Source organism: Podarcis melisellensis, assembly GCF_964234715.1.
Source record: "Podarcis melisellensis genome assembly, chromosome: 13".
Taxonomy (NCBI): domain Eukaryota; kingdom Metazoa; phylum Chordata; class Lepidosauria; order Squamata; family Lacertidae; genus Podarcis; species Podarcis melisellensis.
This window is the reverse complement of record NC_138545.1, coordinates 28,848,075-28,870,691: the sequence shown is the minus strand read 5'-3', so window position 1 is coordinate 28,870,691 and position 22,617 is coordinate 28,848,075. Positions and strand designations below refer to the sequence as shown.

The 22,617-nt window shown below is 45.7% G+C and overlaps 2 protein-coding genes across 2 annotated transcripts; one reads left to right on the top strand and one right to left on the bottom strand.

Moving 5' to 3' along the window:
• TCAP (titin-cap) lies at window positions 1–3,300 on the top strand. Its single transcript, XM_081886601.1, has 2 exons — window positions 1–221; window positions 1,801–3,300. The coding sequence occupies exons 1-2, from the start codon at window positions 73–75 to the stop codon at window positions 2,183–2,185; spliced, it is 534 nt and encodes a 177-aa protein (XP_081742727.1). The 5' UTR covers window positions 1–72; the 3' UTR covers window positions 2,186–3,300.
• Window positions 3,301–15,249: 11,949 nt separating this feature from the next.
• On the bottom strand, window positions 15,250–20,749 carry LOC309355582 (melanoregulin-like). The gene is made up of 5 exons (XM_081886541.1): window positions 20,493–20,749; window positions 18,640–18,799; window positions 18,033–18,123; window positions 17,570–17,736; window positions 15,250–16,106 (listed from the first exon to the last, which is right to left on the bottom strand). The coding sequence occupies exons 1-5, from the start codon at window positions 20,567–20,569 to the stop codon at window positions 15,921–15,923; spliced, it is 681 nt and encodes a 226-aa protein (XP_081742667.1). The 5' UTR covers window positions 20,570–20,749; the 3' UTR covers window positions 15,250–15,920.
• Between the last annotated feature and the right edge of the window lie 1,868 nt (window positions 20,750–22,617).

Sequence of the window (22,617 nt, the reverse complement as noted above, 5' to 3'; positions counted from 1 at the left end):
AGGGACAATAGACTAGACCGAAGGGAGACTCCGAGAACGCATCCTAGTTCGAGCAGAAGCCCAGACGCAACAATGCACGGAAAGAGCGTGGTCCTTCGCAGCTCAGGGAACCTGGCCGCAGCAGAGCTGAGCTGCCAGGTATCCGAGAGAGACACATCCCGAAAGGAATCCTTCAGTGCGGAATGGAAGGACCTCTCACTCACCGCTAGGCCTGAGGAAGGGTGAGTGTTGGGCTTGGGTCTGGTTGGGATGATAGGCTTGGTCTAAACTGTTCTAATCCAGCCAGGCGGCTTTGTGTTTGTTACAGAAGTCTACTGGCTGGGTCCCCCCAAGGAAGCCTAGATAAAGCCAAGTATTGGGAGCGGTTAAACATGCATTGCTTTTTGGGTCCCCGACCCCGACAGCTCGATGGTTCTATGATACAGTCAAGTCTTGGAGGTGCCAGACTCTTTCTGTCAAAGAGACAGCTCAGGCCCCATCAGTGTATAAAGTTAGGGGGCTTTTTTGCCCCAGTGTGCATCACATTGAGGCACATTGGACATTTCATTACCCATTCACTCAGCTTGTAGAGATCCTTTCGGAGCTAATTTCCAGGCACTGTTTGCTTTCCCCCCACTGAATAATTTGGTGCCCTCAGCAAATGCAGCCACTGCATCGCTCACCTCTGACAATGAAAGCGGAGCCTCTACTTTTAGGGATTGTGGTGGTTTGGTTTTGAGTGCTACATCTGTCCTCCGGTTAATCTGTCCCTTTCCTTTCTAACCCTTTGCAAGGATATCACACTTGTATGAGTATGAAAACAGGGGAGGAAGTATTTCTCCCGGTATGAAGCAGTCTAATCGTATTTGCCAGGCTAGGGCTGGGATGGTAAGGTGTGGGGGGTTTTAAGGCTGGGAGAGGGGGCTTTGGGGTGCATAGAATAACAGAAGGAGGTGTTGCTCAGCGTGGGATCTGTAACACTGGATGCAGCTAGGGCATCACTGTCAGCTTGTCAAGCTTTTCAGCAAAGAAGAGCATAGGAACCTAGGAAGCTGTGTTAAACTGAATAAAACCCATTGGGCCATCTAGCTTAGAACTATCTACAGGGACTGGCAGTGGCTCTCCAGGGATTGGGACAGAAGTCTCTCCCAGCCCCACCTGGAGATGCTGCAGGCATGTCCCCAAAGTCACTTTGGGGGGCCTAATCCGGCCCGCCGGTCATGTTAATCCATCTCCTGTGGCAGCTTATTTTTTGGAGTAAAATCCCCCAAAAAGCTCAAGAACTTCAGTCCTAAAAAAAGGTCAACAACTCTGGTTGGCCCTCACACATGCTCACTTCACCAAATCTGGTCCTCTTTGAAAAAAGTTTGTGTGTTATCAAGACTCTTGCCGCTGATGAGCTATGCAGAGTTGGCTAAATTGACATACAAACTGAGGGAAAAGGACAACTGTGACTTTAAGAAGAATGGGAACTTTTTACAAATTATCTAAAAAGACAACAAAATGAACTGGACTCCTTGGCAGGTTTTGAATAAACATACACAAATTTATTGGTTGAGAACATGATAGATAGATAAGGTAAGGATATGTATAATTTTATAACATGCAGAGAATAATATGTGGAGAGAAATCAGAGAGAGGAGCTGAGGGAAGTCCTTGGGGGGAGGGGAGAAGGAAAAAATAATGTATGCGATTAAATGGTTTGATAATTTGTTATGTTGAAATTGCTTAATAAAAAGCTTTTTTAAAAAAGAAAAAAAAGTTTGGGCACCCCTGCCTGAAGCCGAGCTATGATTAATTCTCCACTCCTTCTCTCCACAGCTGGTCTCGGTTTGAAGCAGACAAACAGCGTAGAGAAACCTACCGCCAGCAACAGGAAGCCCGGGTCATAGTGCAGAGGTCTCCATGGGGCATCCTTCGCTTGGGTCTGCTGGGCGAACCTCTGACCTCCTACCACCTGCCCTACCAGAGGCCTTTGCCCTTGCCCATCTTCACACCGGCCAAGCTAAGCGCCAGGGAGCTCACCCCGACCCCCTCAGAGTCTGTGGAGTCCTTGCCGGTGACTGGCGTGTGTGTCGACAAGAAATCTGTGGCCGAGATCACCAAGGAGCTGCCCCTTGTCATCCAGCCCACCTGCCCCGACTTCAAGAAAGGCTTGCCCCGCTCCTTCTCCCGTTCCATGTCTCAGGATGCCCAGAGAGGCTGAGTGTACGGAACCCTTCCCCAACACAACGACTTTCCTTCGGGAACTGGCTTGGAGGCCTCGGGGGTGGTGGCCCCCCACATCTGTTGCTGCATGAGGACAATCCGAAGGGGCCCAGGCACATAGAAAAGGTTTGGTAGGATCGAAGCCACCTTGATGACTCCAATGGAGAACTCTTGGGGGTGGGGGGCAAGGAATAGGACTAGGACTATCTCTGTGTGTGAATGTATATATTAGATGTACAGCATCGTGCACTTCTGCCACCAGTGCTTTCCTTTCTGCACCGTACATTGTGGTGGTGTTTATTTTATTTTATTTTTTAAAAGGACTACCTCCCCAGGGAGAGTTAGGGAGAGTCCCTGAATTAAAGGAGAGAGAAAAAGAAAACAACAAGAATGTCATACACAAAGCAGGTGGAGGGCCCTCATCCCTGTGGTTTCACATAGCTGGGTGAAACACCATTTGTATGGTGATGGGAGCGTTGCTTCGTGAGCTTAGCAGGAGAGAGCGAGGGTTCCTTGCAGAAAGAAGAGGAAGGTTGAAGGGTTAGCGGCAAGTGAGAGAGTACGGAAGACATTGGCGATGCTCCTGGTTATGTTTTAGCCGATGTGGCCTGCACAGGTGTTTGGTGGGTGGAGAGGAATCCGAATGTTGTACTTGAGGAACGGGGAGAGGTTAACGGGACTAAACAACTTCTGAAGTGGTGTTTTCTTACCCTCCTCCCCAGATAGACCTGACTTGGGGTACGGGGACTCAGTAAAAATTTCCCAGTGCATACATAATGAGGAACATCTGCATCTTGGGGAGGTGAAGATGAGCCAAAGTTGAATTAAGGGGCTAATAGAGAAGGAAAGGAAGAGGGTTTAACCTGGACAGAAGAGGTTCAAGAAACAGATTTGGTTTTACACCTGACTCATCCCCATAGGGTATGATAAACTATAGACAAATCATTAAGAATTGTAGAGAAATCCACTGTGAATACCTCCCCATGCCTTGTATTTCTTGTCCTTTGCTTTACTTTTGAAGAAAGTAAAAAATATCGATCATAGTGGACTGCTGTATGGTGATTTATTGTATTCTTATAAGATAAATAAAAATGAGGGGAATGACAGAAAAAACGTCTCCTTAATTTCAAAGACCTTGTGTTATTGTTAGGTTGCCCGCAAAGTTGCTCATCTCTCTTTTGCATGCTCAAGGGATGTGCGCCCTTAAGAGTGACGCAGAAGTCCAACGGGCGCAAAGGAATGGAAGGTGGTGTCCCAGCTATGAAGAAAGCCAAGTCTCTCAGTTCACTTCATGCTGCAACACACCTTAGGAAGCAAAGCAAAGCAAAACCAACCAAACTTTCCCTTGCTGCTTTCGGAAACACAACATCGAATTGGGTGGCATAGTTTGGTTCAGTCCAGCTTGCGTTGGTCAAGGAGCATGCAGCTGTTCACGTGACTTCCATTGGGGGAAAAGGGAAAGTAACATGGTTTATTTACCCTTACAAATGAACATTTCTGGAACTTTGCGGTGGAACGAGGAGCCCACAGGGGCAAGAAGTGCAGTAGGGAAACAGTGGGAAGGGGCAGGATTAAGCTGCTTCTGTGTCTCCATTTGGGATCTCTCCCTCCTGGAGCTGCTACTACACGTGTATGAATGCAACGTCCTCCTTACTTACCAGAGGGTTAGGGTTAGGGTGAGGAACCAGAACAAAAGTGTGTAACAACTTTTAAAGATTTTAGAAATTGCCCAAGTCCTTAGCCAAAGACCACCCAAAAGCATCATGTAATCGTTACAAAAAGAGGTGGTCTACAACAGAAATTTGAGCATGTGGCCTGTCTGCTGTCTGTCAAGATCCATGATAATACTTGCCGAATGCAATACCCGGGCCAGTCTGGACCATTCTTTTGAAATGGTAAATCCCCTAGTTTCTGAAACCATTGTCATAGACTTCTTCTATTCATACACAGGGTTTGATGGATTTGTAGGTGAAAAGAATAGGTTTTCCCAGGATATTTCCTTTTACTGCAGGGGAAATATTTGGGGTTACCAAGAGAGCCAAAATGACATTGGTATTGACCTATGTACTAAAATAAAGTGTCTATTTCTTCAGAGAATATTTCCTAATTTTGAAGGATGAAGGGTTGGTTTTCTGTGGAATGTGTGTCCCTTAATTTATTTTTTTAATAACACAATACAGACCAATAAGCCATTGGTATAAGGCAGCTTTGTCCTATATTTGTTGTTGTTTTCCTTAGGCTGCAGACCTCTTGTTGCTTCTGCTGCCAAGGCAGCTACGCCTCTAGAAATTCAGCCTAACAGCATGAGATACCTTTGTAGGGGTTGCTGTCTGACAAGACCATTCCTTGGCATTGTGCTCTTAAGGAATGGCGAGAGCAGCGCAGAATGTGTTTATCTCCTTCGGAAGAGTGGATCACATTCGGGTTTGTCACATGTGTAAACATATCCCAGAATTCTGTTGGGGCTCTAATTGTTTTGCACGGTGCAAACAGCAGCCCCTACACACACACACAGCAGGAATGGGGCAAGCAGCCTTGCTTCTGTAATTTTCACATGGCCAAAGAAGTCAAGACAGTGGTGTATGGTGCCCAACAAAAATGGTAGGGCATGCCAGTGCCTTTTTAAAAGAAAAACAGGTGCCAGTACTGCTTAGTTGTTACAGTAAGTGCCACACTTTTAACATGGGGGGGGGGGGAAGTGCCAATACTACATAACCCCTGAGTACCCTCAGAGAAAAAAAGCACTGGAGCAGTTGAGCAGTAGGCAGAGCCAGAGCCAACTCACTTTAGTTTTGTCCCCCTGCTGAGTGCTGCAAGGGCAACTCTGAGGCTAAGGAGGACGGTGCTGGCAGGCAAGGAAGGCCACCCTCTGGGCTTCTTGTGAGTAAGAAGGCATGCAGGTGGGGGCTGGCCAAGGGCAGATCAAAGGTGGTGGGGCAGTGCCACATTTGTCATAAGAATAGTGGGGTCATCTCAGTGGCTCATCTTGTCCAGCAACCTGTGTAGTGGCCTGAGGGAAGCATGCAACAGACCTGAGCATACTCAGGGACGTGTAATGGCTCCTAACTTGGGACACACAAATGGGGCAGAGGGAATGGAATGGTATCCTAGAAGAGGGCATGGCTGGCTGGCTGGAACACTGGAGAGGAACACTCCACAGTGCAATAGGACCTGATCATACTCCGGGACATGTAATGGCTACCAACTCGGGATACACAAGTGGGGAAGACAGGAGGGAATGGTATCCTGGAAGAGGGCATGGCTAGCTGGTTGGAACACTGGAGAGGAACACTCCACAGTGCAATAGGACCTGATCATACTCAGGGATATGTAATGGCTACCAACTCGGGATGCACAAGTGGGGAAGACAGGAGGGAATGGTATCCTGGAAGAGGGCATGGCTAGCTGGTTGGAACACCGAGGAGGAACACAGTGCAACGTTTTGTTGTTGGTCCCACTTGTACTCAGATAATAACCACCCCACTCCATGCACAAGCTCCCCCCTTCCCTAGCAACCTCCGAAACCAAACTGTCTCTGACAAACAGTAACCAAAGTTAGTGCAGACCTTGGCGACCGACCCCAAAGATAGCCTGATATGTACAGGCTCGGGCTACCCTTTGCAGCCCAGCCTTCACATGTCTCTGCCTGTGAGGAGCCCAAGGTCACTAGGATGACGGGCATAACGGGGCAGGCCTGGTGATCTGGCCCCTCGGGGCTGTGGGCGAGACCCTGCGGTGGGAGGAGGAAGGGATGGGACAGCTAATCCAAGCCTTTGGGCCAGGTTCGTGATGCCAGAGCAGGGCCAGGGCATTTGGCAATGGTACAAAGTATGGAGTGGGCCGGGAGGGACTTACATAACCCAAAACCAACAAGGCTGCCAAATCCTTCTAGCAATTCTACTGGGAGGACAGTGTGATTCGGCAGGCTCAGAGCCAGGATTCCTGAATACTATTTATATATATGGGGGAGGGGGGCACTGCTGAAGGGTTAGAGCAAAAGAGATGCTGTCAGCTAGGACACTGGGGGGTCAGGACCCACTGCTGTGCCACGGTCTGGTCTAAGGTGAAACCCAACGGCGTCTGAAAGGGCTGAAGACCACCGAGCTCCTACAGCTGCAAAAAAGGAACAGACAGCAGCAAGTAGCGTTTCCTTTCCCAGTTTTCCCAGTCTTAAATCCCATTTTCCACATCCGTTGGCAATGTTTTAAAAAGACCTCATGAAAATTCATTAGCATTTTAATGAGAATTTCCCCTGGTGTGCACAGCTTTGCATGCAAATTTGCCTAACATACACAGTATTGTCAAGCAATTCCCCTTCATACAATGCAGTTTGTATCTTCTTTTCGCTATCATATGCATTTATATGCACACTTTATCCCAGCTTGTGTGTGTGTTTTTGGTACATGTTTCTTAGCTGGAGAGCCACATTGCAAAATTCAGAGAAGTGTGAATTTCAGAAGACTGATGCATTTCGGTTTGTGTGTTGCAACCGTCCAACATTCCTCTGATGAAAGTAGGGCTGTCCTGTTTAATTAATTAATAAATAATAATAATAATACCCCACCTCAGTCACTCTGGACAGCTTCCAACATATATAAAAACAGAATTAAACATTAAACACTAAAAAAAACTTCCGTATACAGGTCTGCCTTCAGATGTCTCTTGAAGCTTGTATAGTCACTTATCGCCTTGGCTCGGGGACTGCTTAACTCCATACCCTCCAATATTTATCCGGTGAAAATAGGGACATCCTAAGGGAAAGTGGTGCATTCCGGGATCAAATCAGAAACTGGAAGAGCTTCTGTAAATCCGGGACTATCCCTGGAAAAAAGGGACACATGGAGGGTCTGGTGGTATTGTTTTGAAAAATGCAAATTGGGAATCTTGCCTTTGAAAGAAGACCTGCAGATGAGAGCACACACCTGCGGTCTGAAATGGAGCAGTCGAGGCAGTTTGTTTCTCCCCCCCTCCAAATAAACAAATAACCTTTTTATACATACAGGCAACCATGATAGACATTTTGGTCACTAATGAATAATACACCTTATCAGGGTTTGCCCCCCTCCTCCACCACCAACCACCCCATTAACTTTATGGATGTTGACCTCTCATAACTGGAGCAGAGCCTTCCCTCCTCCTAAGCACACGTTCTTATCAGCTTCCCCTGATTTAAAAGCATTCTTGTACTTCTGTATTTGGAAAGATGCTCCCTTCTCTCTTTCTCGCCTTGGTCTTTAAATGGGATTGTGCTTTTAAAAATAGAATAAGGACTTGGCAGGGGACTATCAGCGTGTCCTTTTCTGGAGGGAGAAGCAAACTGTACTTTGTTTATTTGGGTGGCAGGTGAGTAGGGAGGGCCAGAGGGGTTGTCTCCAAAGGACATGAAATAGACCATAAAAAGATAATCCTGGCAGATTAGCACATACACAACCAAGCGCACAACCTTCTAGGCGGTAACTGCCTGCTCTCCCCCCCCCCCAATTTTCTTTTTAAAGCATTCCCCTCCACGTGGGACCACTTCCTAACATAACAGCACAAACCCCTCCAACGTGACCAAAGGTCAGAGCATCCAGCACATGGAAAGTGGTGTGGATGGCAGTGGAAACAGGAGACTTCTGGTCTGGGTGAAGCAGTTCTGCCGATTCCCCTGAAACTCAGCCTGCAGGTTGCAGCCCATATTCCCTCATCAACCCAAAGGGTTGGGGGGGGGGGAGAAAGTTACAAACTGCAGCAAAATGAACTAACATGTATCACCCTCTTGTCCAAGGATCTCGTTTATTAAAAGGTAAAGGGACCTCTGACAGTTAAGTCCAGTCGAGAACGACTCTGGGGTTGTGGCGCTCATCTCGCTTTACAGGCCGAGGGAGCAGCTTTTTGTCCGCTCCGCAGACAGTTTTTCCCGCTCATGTGGCCAGCATGACTAAGCCGCTTCTGGTGCAATGGAATGCTGACACCAGAGCTGCACACGGAAACTCCGTTTACCTTCCTGCAGGAGCGGTACCTATTTATCTACTTGCACTTTGATGTGCTTTCAAACTCCTAGGTTGGCAGGAGCTGGGACTGAGCAACGGGAGCTCACCCCGTCGTGGGGATTTGAACAGCTGACCTTTTGATCAGCAAGCCCAAGGCTCAGTGGTTTAGACCACAGCGCCACCCGCATCCTTCTCATTTACAGTGGTACCTTGGGTTACAAACGCTTCAGGTTACATACGCTTCAGGTTACAGACTCTGCTAACCCAGAAATATTACTCGGGTTAAGAACTTTGCTTCAGGATGAGAACAGAAATCGTGCAGCGGCGGCGCAGCAGCAGCAGAAGGCCCCATTAGCTAAAGTGGTGCTTCAGGTTAAGAACAGTTTCATGTTAAGAACAGACCTCCGGAAGGAATTAAGTTCTTAACCTGAGGTTAAGTTCTTAACGACTGTATTAGGTAAGGGGAATATTAACTATAAATAAGATACTCAGTTAAGATAGGGTTGCTGTATTTCAAAAAGTAAAAACCAGGACCCCCCGAAAGTTGACTTGCTTAAGATCCAGGACAAAGTGCCACTTTTTTTTTTTAATATAATTTTTATTGAATTTTCAAATTTTAATACAGAGCAAAAAAAGAAAGAAGAAAAGAAAAAGTAGAAAGATAAGGAGAAAAAAAAAGAAAAAAGAAAAAAAGAAAGAAATAAACACAAATAGATTCTTTCATAACCCTCTTTCATTGACTTCCCCCCACCCCCACCCATACATCCCAAATTTCAAACTTAATTCAGCAAGTTCTTGTTTCATTCCTTAAACCTCTTCTTATTATATTTAAGCTTAATTCCCTTTATTAGGCCCAACTTATTTATCCCATTTTCTTATATACCTTAAATTCTTTTTCTAAGATCGATCGAGGTTCTTATACCATAAATTTCCCCATTTTCATATTAAAATATAAGTCAAAATTATAAAACCCAAAAGTCATAAACTAATTTTAAAACTTTCTATTTTCCCCCTCCCTCCTTGTCCGGATATCTGTCCCTTCCTAGATATCTGCCCTCTTATAAAGCTCCTAGCCCGGATTCCTCACATCTGAGGCCTCTAACACCATTTGAGTCTCTCTCTGCCTGTTTTGTTGATAGTCCTTCTTATTGGTCTTCAAGTCTCGAGGGATATCTAATGCGGTCTCTTCACCTTCTCTCCGGTCAATCCTAGTTGAAAAAACTTGCTGCAGGGGTTCTGCCAGATGTTCCCTTAAATCACGTTCACCAATGCCAGAAAAGAGGAGGAAGTCCCAGTTGTATTTCTTCATTATTTCAGCTTCCCATCTATAGTGTCCAAAAACTTCCTCCTTTACTTTTCTCTTTTCAAAATCCATAATCCAATAAACTTCTCTGTCCCCTTGCTGCATGAAGTCCTGTTCCTGTACTTTTTGCCCTCCAGACTCCTTGTCCTCCAACTTCAAAGAAACTTTTTCCAGTTCAGCTGCAGAATCTTTCAAGGTCAAATCCTCAGTTTCATCAATAGAGTTGCTTGTTTTTGAAATCAAAGCCGCGAGCTGTTTGTCCATAGCTATCTCTTGCTCCTGTAGAATTCCCACGAGACAAAGGGCTCTCTCTATTTCTCTTTGTAATTTTCCTTCTGCAGCCATTGTAATGTCTCTGGTTTCCCCTAGGGGGATTACCATTTTTTTTCCTTTACCAACAGTCTATTACTTTGTTATTACTTGTTGTTACTTAATTTCCAGCCACTTCTGGTTAAATGTAACACCTTTGGATCAGAGAGATATAAAGATACAGTTCTTATCTTGATTCCGCTGTTTGACAGCTCAGATGACAACTGTCAAACTCCCTTTCTTTCAGGCTAGGCTAATGCGGGACACTCCCGGATCCCGGGTGGGGGTTCCCAAAAATTTTCCCAAATACACCTCTTCCTCCAGCACAACTTGAAAAGACAGAAAAAAGCTTATTTTCACAAATCGATGGAATCTTTTATCAGTCCCAAAAGACAAAAAAAAACATCTTTTTAATCCGATCTTAGGCTTTCGCTCCTTGCTTCAGATCGTGCATGCAGGGGGGGGGTGCGGACTTCCTTTTGACACAGCCCCCCCGTTCGCCAAATTAAAGGAGTTAATTTCTTTTAAAATCCAAATTTCGTTTTACTCACGAGGGTGTTTGTTTCAGTCCAAATGTCAGGAAGAAAGTTGATGCTCTCCGGCAATGGCTTGCGGCTTCGCTCCACCGAGGCAGCGGTCTACTCTCAGCACCACGCCACTCCTCAGACCTTCTCCGCAGCCTTTAAAAAGGCTCTTCGACTGTCAAGGAGGGCGCTTAAGGTGCCCACCGAGTCACCAGGTCCACAGGTATCAGCACCTGTGGTTTCTAAGGGCCCCCGCGTCGCCGGCGCGGCAAGACCCGTCCTCGATGGAGCCGATTCCCTCCGGAGCTCGGAGGGAATCCGCCATTAAACCGATCGCGTCAACCCGGAAGTCCCCCCAAAGTGCCACCTTTTAGAGATTCCTCCCAGCCTTCAATTCCACCTCTGAAACCCCAGTAATGTCCCACTAGTTAAGACAAGACCTATGGTGCAAGGCTACATCCAATCCCACATTTAATGATGGTTTTATAGGGGGAAAATGGCAGCCAGTGCTGCCAAACCTCATGGTTGTCTTGCACCAGTAAAGTGGGGCGATAGGGTGGGTAACTTTTTTTTTAACCCTATACATTTATATTCCAGTTTTCTTCTTTTATAGAACCCAAAGTGGCATCAGCGTGTTTTTCCAGGCATGTGGTTCTCAGGCAATCACCCATCCAAGGCACAGATCTGCTTAGCTTCAGCAAGGTGGCAATCTTCTGTGCCTTCAGACCATACCATGGGAACAGCTGCAGGAGGTGTGTGTGTGTGTGACACAACTTAACTCTCCCTGCCTTCCACTGCGGCGCTCAGCTCACTTTATTGGCCAAGGGAGCCGGCGTACAGCTTCTGGGTCATGTGGCCAGCATGACTAAGCCGCTTCTGGTGAACCAGAACAGCACACGGAAACACCGTTTACCTTCCCGCCGGAGCGGTACCTATTTATCTACTTGCACTTTGATGTGCTTTCAAACTGCTAGGTTGGCAAGAGCAGGGACCAAGCAACGGGAGCTCACCCCGTTGCAGGGATTCGAACCGCCGACCTTCTGATCGGCAAGTCCAAGGCTCTGTGGTTTAACCCACAGCGCCACCCGCGTCCTTATGTAGATCTGTACAGGATAGCAAAATATCAGACTTCCACTTTTAACAACAACAACAATAAAGCAGAGCAGACCTATTCTCTCTCAACAGTATTCTGGCTGACAGACCTTCTCCCATCCAAGTACTAAGCAGGAAGGTCCTTTTTTTGCTTCTGAGATCAGACAATTTGGGAGAGTTCAGGATGGTCTGGCAGTAGGGTGGCTTGACAGATCTTCATAGACAAACCCACGAACTCTCCAGGCCAAACAGAAACTGAGGCTGCATCGGCTTTCCCTTCCCCATCCATTTTGGGAGAAACATTGCTTGCCCATTGCAGATACCATACAGAGCGGCTCACGTTGAACAGACCCAACGTGCAAGGGGGAGGGGGAGGCAGCTGTAGACTCTGTTGGGTGAAGCCTCAATGTGAGGCTTACCAGCACACTTGTAGCCCAGGGGGAATATAACTTGGCTTGCTGTTCCTACAAGGCCCCTAGCCAAAAAAACAGAGGAGTAGCTATTTGTTTTCCCATAGTGAGGATCATAATATGCTGACCTTTGCTCAGGGCCAAGAAGGGAGCGAGACTGTTAAGGCTTAGGCAGTTGGGAAAAACAAACAAAACACACACACTTATTGCCCTTTTGTTATTTATACAAAGAGTTATACTTTGCTTTCCCCACTCCAAAATAAGAGTTGCTCAAAGTGGCTTATAAAATATAAAGGGCATACAAAAAACCAACAATCCATCAGTAAAAACACAAATGCAACAGAGAGCAAGAATACAATAAACCCAGGCTGACGAATTAAATAAATTGAGCCACAGCAGAACCAAAAGCCACTGGGAAAAGAAAGCTTTTATTTGTTGGTAGAACACAAAGAAGTCTTGGGGCAAGCAGTTCCACATGCAAAGGATCACCAGCTGTGCCTCAGAAGGCAATGGGCCAGCAGGAAAGAGAAGTTTTAGCCCTTCCCACTTGCCTTTTGTGGGGGCGGGGTCAAAGGAGAGCACGTTGCCATCTTTTCCGACTGCGCCCTACCAAATCGGACTGAGTTTCCATCTAGCTTCCTACAGGATGCTCTACGATCTCTAAGATACTCCAACCCCTTTGTCATTTTACAGTGTGATCCTATGCAAATCTGCTCAGAAGTAAGTCCCTCTGAGGCCAACGAGACTTACTCTGAGGTGGGTATTTTGGATTGCAGGTTTAGTTGAACATTACACTGTTGTGTTGTGTTCTTTTAAAAAGCATACTATTTAGCTCCATGATAGGGGTATATGATATTTACAAAGTGGCTGTACCAATGTACAATGTGACTTCACTCTGGATAGCTCAGTTGGTAGAGGATGAGATTCTTAAGCTCAGAGTGGTGGGTTCGTGCCCCACGTTGGGAGAAAGATTCTGGCTTTTGCAGGGGGGGTGGACTAGATGATCCTCGTGGTACCCCTTGCAACTTGACAGTTCAGTGGTTCTGTTTTCAATCCCTTCAATTCAAAACCAGGGTGCTACAGTTAACGTGGGCATCTGTACACACAGGCAGGAGTATCCCTTCCAAGAGGCCAGAGATTCCTGCGAAAGGTGTAAAACCACAGAAACCTTGACAAGGAAGAACAAAATCATCACAAGGAAAGTTGTTAAATGAGCTGGAGGTTTGTGGGACGGGGGGGGGGGGAGACTCATTAATTACCTAGCAGTTCTCAGCTGTCAGAAAGGATACTGACGGGAAGAGATATATGTGTTTGCATGTCTCTGCCAAGAGGGACAAGTGGAGCAGTTTCCAACATTTCTTGCCAACCTCTAGGCTGGATGCTTGAAACCTGCGATCCAGACTCCAGGAAATGGCCGTCCTGGGTCCATCACATGCTTGGGATATTGTGGGGAAGGAGAAGAAAGGGAGAAATTTCCCCAGCCGGGCCTTTTGTTTCCCGCAAACGGAGACTCTGCTATTTAGAAACAGGAGCCAGGGGGATTAGCGGCTGGGACAGCAGCAATCCCTGTCACCAGGCTCCGGGCGGCTTGTATATCAGGGACAGGTTGTACACAGAGAGATTGGAGAGAAGAGGGTGATGAAAGGAGAACAGGTGGCCTGGAAGCACACACAAATATGGACAGGGAAAAGGAGGAGAAGAGAAAACAACCCTTCTTGTAGAAAGGACAGAAAAAAAACATTTTATAGGCAGGCATGGCCAATGGGCAACATTTATGTATGTAGTTTGCCATGGACATCCACAGGATTATTTTTTTTGCAGGTGCGGTAGAGAAAGCAAATACTCTAGGGCTGTTGTTGTTTAGTTGTGTTGGACTCTTCATAACCCCATGGACCAGAGAATGCCAGGCACTCCTGTCATCCACTGCCTCCTGCAGTTTAGTCAAACTCACGTTAGTAGCTTCGAGAACACTGCCCAAACATCTCGTCCTCTGTCATCCCCTTCTCCTTTCCCAACTTCCCAGGGAGTCTTCTCTTCTCAGGAGGCTGCCATATTTCAAAAAGTGAAAATCCGAACTTGTTTAAGTTAAGCTTTCTTTCTTCCTTTTTGCAAAATCTCAATAAAATAAAATTGAAGCTTTTGAGCTATTTTTAAGGAAAATCAAAATCAACACTTCCAGAAATAAAAATAATATCCACACTTCCAACATGGGTTGCCATGATTTTTGGAAATTCCACCCGGACGCTATTTCTGACAGACAAATCCTGCATATATGAGCAAACATACATAAATGAAAGGTGGGAACACGCAAGCTTCTCTCAAAACAAAAGAGAGAGATACCTGCCCACACCTTTTGCCTTGCATCTCTGGTTCTACAACTGCTAAACCTGTACAGTGGTACCTCTGGTTACGAACTTAATTCACTCCGGAGGTCCGTTCTTAACTTGAAACCGTTCTTAACCTGAGGTACCACTTTGGCTAATGGGGCCTCCCATGGCCGCCACACGATTTCTGTTCTCATCCTGAGGTAAAGCTCTTAACATGAAGTACTACTTCTGGGTTAGCGGAGTCTGTAACCCGAAGTGTTTATAACCTGAGGTACCACTGTACTCGCTTTTCAAAGTGAAAGCTGGGAACCTGGGGCTTATGCTTCATCCGGGGGGGGGATACTCTCCCCCATTTTTATGCCTATGTTGTGTACATTAAACCCACTTCTAACAACCTCCTGCCCTGCCCTCCTCTCTCACACAGAGTAGGGTTGCCATACATCCAGAATTTCCCATACATAGTCAGAATACGGCAGTCGGAAACAGTTTCCAGGTGGAAATCAGTTTAATATCTGGGAAAATCTGGACGTATAGCAACCCATGTTGGAAGTCTAGATTATAGTGATTTTCCTTAAAAATAGCTTTTAAAATTCCCTCTCTTTTTTTGGGGGGGGGGAAGATTTTTGGGAGGGGGGAAAAAGTTGAACAACTTTGGGCAAAACTAAAAAAAATCTCATCAGCTTTGGCCCCCAAAACACAGAGCATCAGGGTAACTCAGTTTCTGTGCCAAACACCCAAACCCGTGAGCTGTACAAATCATGCAGATTAAGCTAATTGGCCTTTACTGGCATATTTTGCTGAATATATCTGGCTACTCCTGTCTGCTAATAATTGGTGGGTGGGGTGGGATAGTTTGTACAGTGCATTAGAGTGGGAACAACAGCTTGCCCCTTTTTAAACCACACTAAGGCCTATAAATTATTTTTTTAAAGCAAACATGTGGACGGCAAGTCTAGACTCTCAATGTGCTCCGTTGTAGGCTGAAATTCCACATTCTGGTGCATGTGCAGCACAACTGCAGAAGGAGCGTCTCCACACCCTCAGCCTTATGACCAGAATTGTTTATACTCAGTGCTAAAGGAATCTGAAGTGAATTCAGCTAAAAACGAGTTTGCAAGTCCTCTATGCCATATACGTAATTTATTATACTCCATGGAAAGCCTCATAGCTAACTAAAGTTCAGCTCATAAAGGGAAGAAAGAGTCTCAAAGATATCTTTCTATTATCTCAGCCTTTGGCCCTGCCATAGGCAAGAGAAAACGCCCTGGAAAAATATGGAGATATTATTGTTCATCACCCTGAGAATGTCTGATATATGTCATGTTTTTAATATTCTGTTGGGAGCCACCCAGAGTGGCTGGGCAACCCAGCCAGATGGGCAGGGTATTATTGTTGTTGTTGTTGTTGTTGTTGTTGTTATTCTGAGTTTTGAGTGGCAAAGCCTAAAGTAAAGGTATCAAGGCAGTCTCCATTTTTGGCCATGGAGAACATTTCAGTTCTACGTTTTGGTTTATGTTTTCCTTCCAAATGTTCACCTCCTGTTTTATAGAAAACTACAGACTGAGCATCGTGAGAAACGATGCTATTTGTTAACTCATGACATTAATACAAAAGAAAAAAGGCAAAGCATGAACAGGAAATGGGGATGCAAGTTCATTGTGTCAAAGGGAGTTTTCAACAGGTTTGCGGTTCAGTAGTCTACTCTGAATACATTCGTTCTTCCATCCATAGGTTGAGTTGCATCCGCCTCTTCGCACTTTCTTCAGTGTGTGCCTCACTTCCGTCTTCTCCTTGGCTTATTCCCCGTCTACGCCCTCCTCCATCTCTTCCTGAGCTTCTTTGCTCATTGTGACCAAGACAGGACCAGGTGTTGTAGGTCCTCCATCGCTGGAAGAGCCATCGTCCTCTTCGTCCTCCACGGGGTAGAAGTGCCGAGCCGCTGACAGGAATTCATCTCCCACATCAAGGAGAAGCAGCCTGTCCTAGGGGAGGAAAGGTGACAAAAATAAAGAAAAAAGGTGATAGTGTCGGGTCCATTGAGACCCCACAATAGAGCTGGCCTAAGATACCTGAAGTAGAAAATTTAAAAATGATGCCCACACCAAGGCAGGAGTAAATATCGGATTCAATTACATTTTACCTCACAGTAATTGTGAGGTAAAATAATGGAAGGAAGGAGAGTGGCAATCCTTGGGTCACCAGAGGGGTCAGGGATCCCCCAAATCTTTAAGCAAACAAAAAACTAATTGTTGCCAACTGCCTCTAACCCGCGTTTAAAAGACAGAGGATGTGAGGGAAACACATATAAAACAAACGGAAGAAATGGTCCCTGTTTAGGGCAGGGGCCAAAGTACTTCAAGGAGTCTCTGTCATGAGCGAGATTCCCAGGTTCTTAGTAGCACAGGCCTAATACTGAATGGGTAGGGTTGGAGTATGTAATTAACTACAAAGATACAAGTATCTGGTAATAAAATGTAAATTAGATTTATTAAAGAAAGTCTGAGTCTAAAAGCATTCAAAAGGGGGAAACGGAGATAAAGTGATTTATTGTTGTTCTGCTCTGACTGTTTTCTAGCCTAGGAGACATCCACCCTTTGTTGTAGAAAATAGTTCCTAATAAACTATTTGGCCTTCGAAGAAGAAGAAGAAGAAGAAGAGGAGGAGGAGGAGGAGAAAACAGGAGCTGGCACACCCTTTATTTAATTATTTAATTATTGCAAATAAAGAACAAAGCCTTCTTCTTTCCATCATCATCATTATCATCATTAATATACCGCCCTATACCCAGAGGTTTGGTTCATAAAACAAAATCAAAATATAAAACCACAAAATATATAATCAAAATTAAAACAACCTAATAACCCCCCCCCCAAAAAAAACCCCACATTTTAAAGGGGCATAGTATGCCAATGAAATCAACTAAAGTCCTGTTCCAGACAAAGGAAAAGGTTAAACTGAGATCTTTCTCCCTCAAAGCGAGAGAACTGACTAACCAAGCAAACACCACGTATTTTTAGCCATTAACAGGGCTACCTGCAGAAGGGGGACAATTTCAAAAGGATTGCTTTGTCCTAAAGGCATCACCCTCTATGTGGAACGGAAAACTTGGCATCACACTCCCAACACTAGGAGGAGGGGAAACGCCACCCTTAACTTGGAGGACAAAGGAAAAAATATTTGGGAGAGGGTGGCAAGATATTAAAGGATTTGTAAGGCCAATCAGCACATTAGAAGGAGGCGACTCACAGAGGCTTCATGACACTGGAAACAGTTATTTGAAAAGCACAATCAGGCTACCTGGAGGAGCTTGCGTGATGCTCCTACCTCCATGGTGGCTTCTATGCCACTGTGGGTTAGGCCCACGGCTTCTGTCCCTGTGGTGATGTACTGCACAGACAAGCACATGCCCCAAGAGAAGTTTCTACCAAATCCTTCCTCTACTTACAATGACAAAGAGGTATCTCTCGGGTGGACCACCACGATGCCAGCCAAAAATGGTTGTCTGCTCGGCCAGGGCAGTGTGGATCCTACGGGCCTCTTGAGGACTGCGCAGGGATTCATATGAGGTGCTGGATGTGACGGTGAGGAGCCCATCTGCTTCAGCTTTGAATCCTACATTGGGAAGAGATCATTTATGCCCATATCCAGTCCCAAAACCAATTCAATGAATAATAACAAGAGCAGCCCTGTTGGATAGGAACGGAATCCAGTATCCTGCTCTCACAGTGGCCAAGGATAGGCAAATAATAGTCTTCACCCCTCCAAAGTCAACAGGGAGAAGGCTCTAGTAGTTTTTAGTTGTGGGACACTAAAACCAAACTTGAGAGAAATGAAAGTGAGTAAGGATAATAGCTCTCCTAACATTCTCCAGTTTGGTCTGTGGTGGAAATCCCCCAAGGACACCGTACCCAAGACTTCTAGGATATGCTTCCATCGGTCCTTCATCTTCCGACGGATCTGCCGGTGAGCGATGATGTCAAAGCTCAAGCGTCGGTATTCCTTTGTCAGGATAAAGGAGACCATCAAAAGAATGAACCACTACGTTTTTCAGCAAAATGCCCACCGTCATGTAAAGTATGTGTGGAGAAAGGCCTATATATTACAGGGATCTCTAAAGGGCTGCTTCGTGTGTGCACCTACATGTGTATTAACACACTGCACCCCACTGAGGCCCCTATTCCTAAAGGTCATGCCACCCATGCAGACTGTGTCTATGTTGCATCACTCAATGGAAGCCATTAGCCAACCCCACCTGCATAGCCCTGTGCTGATTTTTATGTTTGGGTCACACTAGAGTGCGACAGAAGCTAGAAACCGGTTTATATTATTTTAATGCTTACATCAATGCATCACTGTGTTTGTGGGCACACACACACAATAATTCTTTTCTGTGGACATCCTTGCCGGGCACTTATTCCTCCAGATGAACCAACCATATCAGACTGTACGTGGGCAAATGTCTTGCAATTAAATTCTCCCCCAAACAAAAATATTCCGTGCACAAGGACAACATACCTCTGATCCCCGGCGTGTTTTTGACCTTTTCTCCAGCAACATGTGGAGTTTATGATCATCATCCCGTTCCACGTGAGTCTTGTCCACTGGTTCATTCCACAAGTTGACAGCCTCTAATTCCCGGCGTTTCTGCAACTTGTTGAAATACTGAAGCGTGTCGCTGCAACAGAAAGGTTACAAGCAAGCAAACAAACAAACAACATCACAATGGCTGCTCTTCAAACCGAGACAGGACTCCTAGATCTACTTCTCACCAAGTAACTCAGTGGTAGAGCACATGCTCAATCTCTGACATCTGCGATTGTCCCCTGGTCTGAAACCCTGGAGAATCTTTGCTGGTCATTGTCAACCATACTGTGTTACATGGAGCAATGGTCTGGATCAATAGAAGGCAGTTTCCTAGGTACTGTATCTGGAATCTGGGCTTTATCACTTGGGACTGAAAGTGGGAGCTCACATGGGGAAAAGGTTCTCACATAGCCTCCTCCAACAAAAATAGGGAAGTCCAGTGCTATTTTTCTAGGAAAAGAAGTGCTGGAACTCACCATGAACACCTTCCTCGTTCTCTGAGAGGTGCTGGCAAGTTCCAGCTGAGAAAAAGCCCCAGGGACATTCTATTCTGTACTCTCCAACATTTCTCCAGTGAAAATAGGGACGTTCTAAGGAAAAGCGGGACATTCCGGGATCAAATCAGAAACCAGGACAGAATAATGAGTCACTCGGAGGGTCTGTTCTCTGTACAAAAACAGTCCTTGCACAGAGACAGCTAGCATACTGAGGGAGAGACATAGTTTTCTCCCTGACAAGCTAATTGTTTTCATGCACAGAAACAACAATTCTTTCATGTTGTGATTCCTGCAACTTCAGTCCAAAGCAGTACAGCCTGGGCACAGGTTTACCATTGCGGCGAGTGCAATGCATCTCTTTAGCCTGGTAGATACCAGGTTGGGACAGGAAACCTTGGATTTGAGCCTTGCTACGTACATACACAGAGTCTAGGACTTGCTGATCAGAAGGTCACATCAAGTGCAAGTAAATAAATAGGTACCACTCCAGCGGGAAGGTAAACGGCGTTTCTGTGCGCTGCTCTGGTTCACCAGAAGCGGCTTAGTCATGCTGGCCACATGACCCGGAAGTTGTACGCCAGCTCCCTCGGCCAATAAAGCGAGATGAGCGCCGCAACCCCAGAGTCGGCCATGACTGGACCTAATGGTCAGGGGTCCCTTTACCTTTACGTACATTTATTCACAATAATTTTTCAGACTAAAAAGTCACCCTCAGTTAAAGTAGACCAATTAATTAAAAGTTGATTAATAGAAGCATTTAATGTTGCAGCCCTAGAATTAAAGTGTGCATATAATTCGAGAGGGCTTTTGTGAAGGCACACACAAAGATTGTGACTCACACAAAGCACTGTACATTGAAACAGTAGCTAAACTGTGAAAGCAAGAAAGGAGGAATCCTTTCATGACGAATCCTGTAAGTTACATAACCAAAACACCATTGCAGGAGGAGGAGGTTTTCAGCAGGCTTGGGGGAATGCTAAGATTTGCAAAAGTAGAACTGAAATATTTAGACACAGAGCTCTAATGGAGGAAGGAAATGCCATCTGGTTGTTGGGAGTGGGGATGAAATGGAATATCCTGGGAAAGGGTGGGGTTGTCTGGCCAACTGGGACCCTAAACAGCAATATTCTGTACTTCCAGAATTCCAGAACTGCCAGCTTCCGTACAGCATCACTTTGAAAGCAGAACACACTTACCTTAATTTATGCCATTGTCTGCCATTGCTTATTATAAATTTGGCAGAAGCTCGGGGCTTGCTAAATGAAAAAGCTGATTTGTAACACATACCCAACCACCAATGGATTCTTCTCCAGTTCTTCCTCTAAATGGCAACAGCAGCTGCAAACTTTGTACCAGAAATTCATCTCTCTCTCTTTCTTGCAATGTGTTGTAAATGCTAAGACAGGCTTGAGACCAGCATATTGAAACGCAATAAAAACCAAAGTTAAAACAGAAGATGGAGAGAAAATGGATGGGGCAGACGTAAGTCCAAGTAGTAAAGGAACTCTGCTTGGGGGGTGGGAAGGCAAAGGCGTTATATGAATTCTCTTTAAATATCATCTGCACGTCATAAGCAGTGATCATGTGAGATTCTCCCCCTTCCGCCATAGCTTAAGGCCTTTAAAACAAACTGCAGAGTATGAAATAGTGTATTGTATGTTGCCTCTGTGTTGATATGGAATGAAAAGTAGGTTTGTTTTTCGTATCTTCAAGAAGAGAGACCGCAGGATTAGACGAGTTGTGAGGCACTGTGGAGCCACATGAAGCCAAAGGTGCAGAGGCAAGGAAAGGCAGAACAGAACCCAGGCCTTGCCGTGTTATCCACTGGGAGAAATGTTGCCATCTATTCCTTTTGCAACCAGCCCTTCCTCCAAGCAGCTCAGGGTAGCATAAATGGAGCCACCTCAGTTTATCCTCACAGCTACTTTGCAAGTTTGGTTACAGTGGGCAAGACAGTGGCTTGCACCCAGAGCTTCTTAATTGCCAAGTAGGTCGTTTGACCCTAGCAGGGCTGGTCCTATCATTAGGCAGAGTGAGGTGACTGCTTCTGGCGGCTTATGTGAGGAGGCAGTGGTGTCCCATAGCTCTTCTTCCTGAGCTCCCCAACCATTCCTTCTGTTGGAGAAGAGTTGTGTGTTGTGCATCTTGCCCTCCCCATTTATAACTGCCTCAGGGTCTGTGCTTTGCCCTGTTGTTAGTATTTCCATGCACTCTGGTTTCCACTATGGTGTTCCATTGCACCAGAAGTGGTTTAGTTATGCTGGCCACATGACCAGGAAAGCTGTCTGTGGAAAAACACCGGCTCCCTTGGCCTGAAAGTGAGATGAGCGCCACAACTCCATAGTCGCCTTTGACTGGACTTAACTGTCCAGGGATCCTTTACCTTTCTTTTTTACCTAGGATTCAGTGGCCAGCTCAGTTAGCTACTAGAGGTGGAAAGAGCATGTGTATGGGCTATTTTGCCCGTTGCCTCAGGAAGCAACATGTCTTGGTTCAGCCTTGGACTTACTCGGGCCACATTCCACCTTAAAGTACTATGATAACAGTTTAAAAACAGTCATGGCTTCCCAACCGCCAAAATGGATTAATCCGCAATCAATCCATAGTGACAGGGACCTCTGGGAACTGTAGCTCTGGGACAGGAATAGGGGTCCACAAACGACTCTGTTTCAAGAAGTCTTTGGAGGAAGTCATGGTTATTTAGAGTAGCTTTACTCTGCCCAGGGTTAATAGAATAACCACATACCCATTTGCAATTCTTAGACTTTTCCATTTAATTTTATGTCTCCACTTCTACTATAAAACTCATTTTGTGACTTTGGGTCGTGCATGGATTTCTTTCCACTGGAAGGCCAACATCCTATCTTGTGCTAAAAAAAATATGCTCACAGGAGCAATCTACTCATGTGGACGGTAGATCTTCAAAGCTGCAACCCTGCAGAAGTTCACCACTTGGGCGGCACACTAGCTGTGCAAGTAGACTGCACCTGTGAGCAGTTTCTAAATGTAAGTTGCTAACTGGTGCTATCAGATCAGACTCTCTATATTAGAATTTTCCATCTGTAAAATGCTGAACAACAGTAAATCTGCTTCCCAGGATTGCTCCTAGGGCAAAAGCAACAGAACACTCTGAAATTCCCAGGCTGGGGAGGAAATCCCAATGAACACACGGAGATTTGCCCCTGGGAAAGCAGGGTTGCAATCATGCTGCCAAAATGCCAGTAAACTGTGTAATTGTTTTATTCCGCTTTCCAGATAATTACTGTCTCCCAAAGCAGCTCACATAAGTTAAAAGAGAGGAGGAGCAGGAGCTAGTCTGGAATACAGGGCTCAGCAATTAAGGTAAAAGAGTCATATCATCGAGTTGGTAGATTAGCTCCGTTCTTCAGGGATGGAGATTTGAAAGTGAAGG

What these genes read in the sequence shown, in the direction of transcription:
- TCAP (XM_081886601.1), top strand. Translation starts at nt 73, where the DNA reads ATGCACGGAAAGAGCGTGGTCCTTCGCAGCTCAGGGAACCTGGCCGCA. An exon ending in ACCGCTAGGCCTGAGGAAGG is followed by an intron (nt 222 to 1,800) that starts GTGAGTGTTGGG and finishes TTCTCTCCACAG; the next exon opens with CTGGTCTCGGTTTGAAGCAG.
- LOC309355582 (XM_081886541.1), bottom strand. Translation starts at nt 20,569, where the DNA reads ATGAATTTCTGGTACAAAGTTTGCAGCTGCTGTTGCCATTTAGAGGAA. An exon ending in AAACACGCCGGGGATCAGAG is followed by an intron (nt 18,124 to 18,639) that starts GTATGTTGTCCT and finishes ATCCTGACAAAG; the next exon opens with GAATACCGACGCTTGAGCTT. An exon ending in AGAGATACCTCTTTGTCATT is followed by an intron (nt 16,107 to 17,569) that starts GTAAGTAGAGGA and finishes TTCCTCCCCTAG; the next exon opens with GACAGGCTGCTTCTCCTTGA.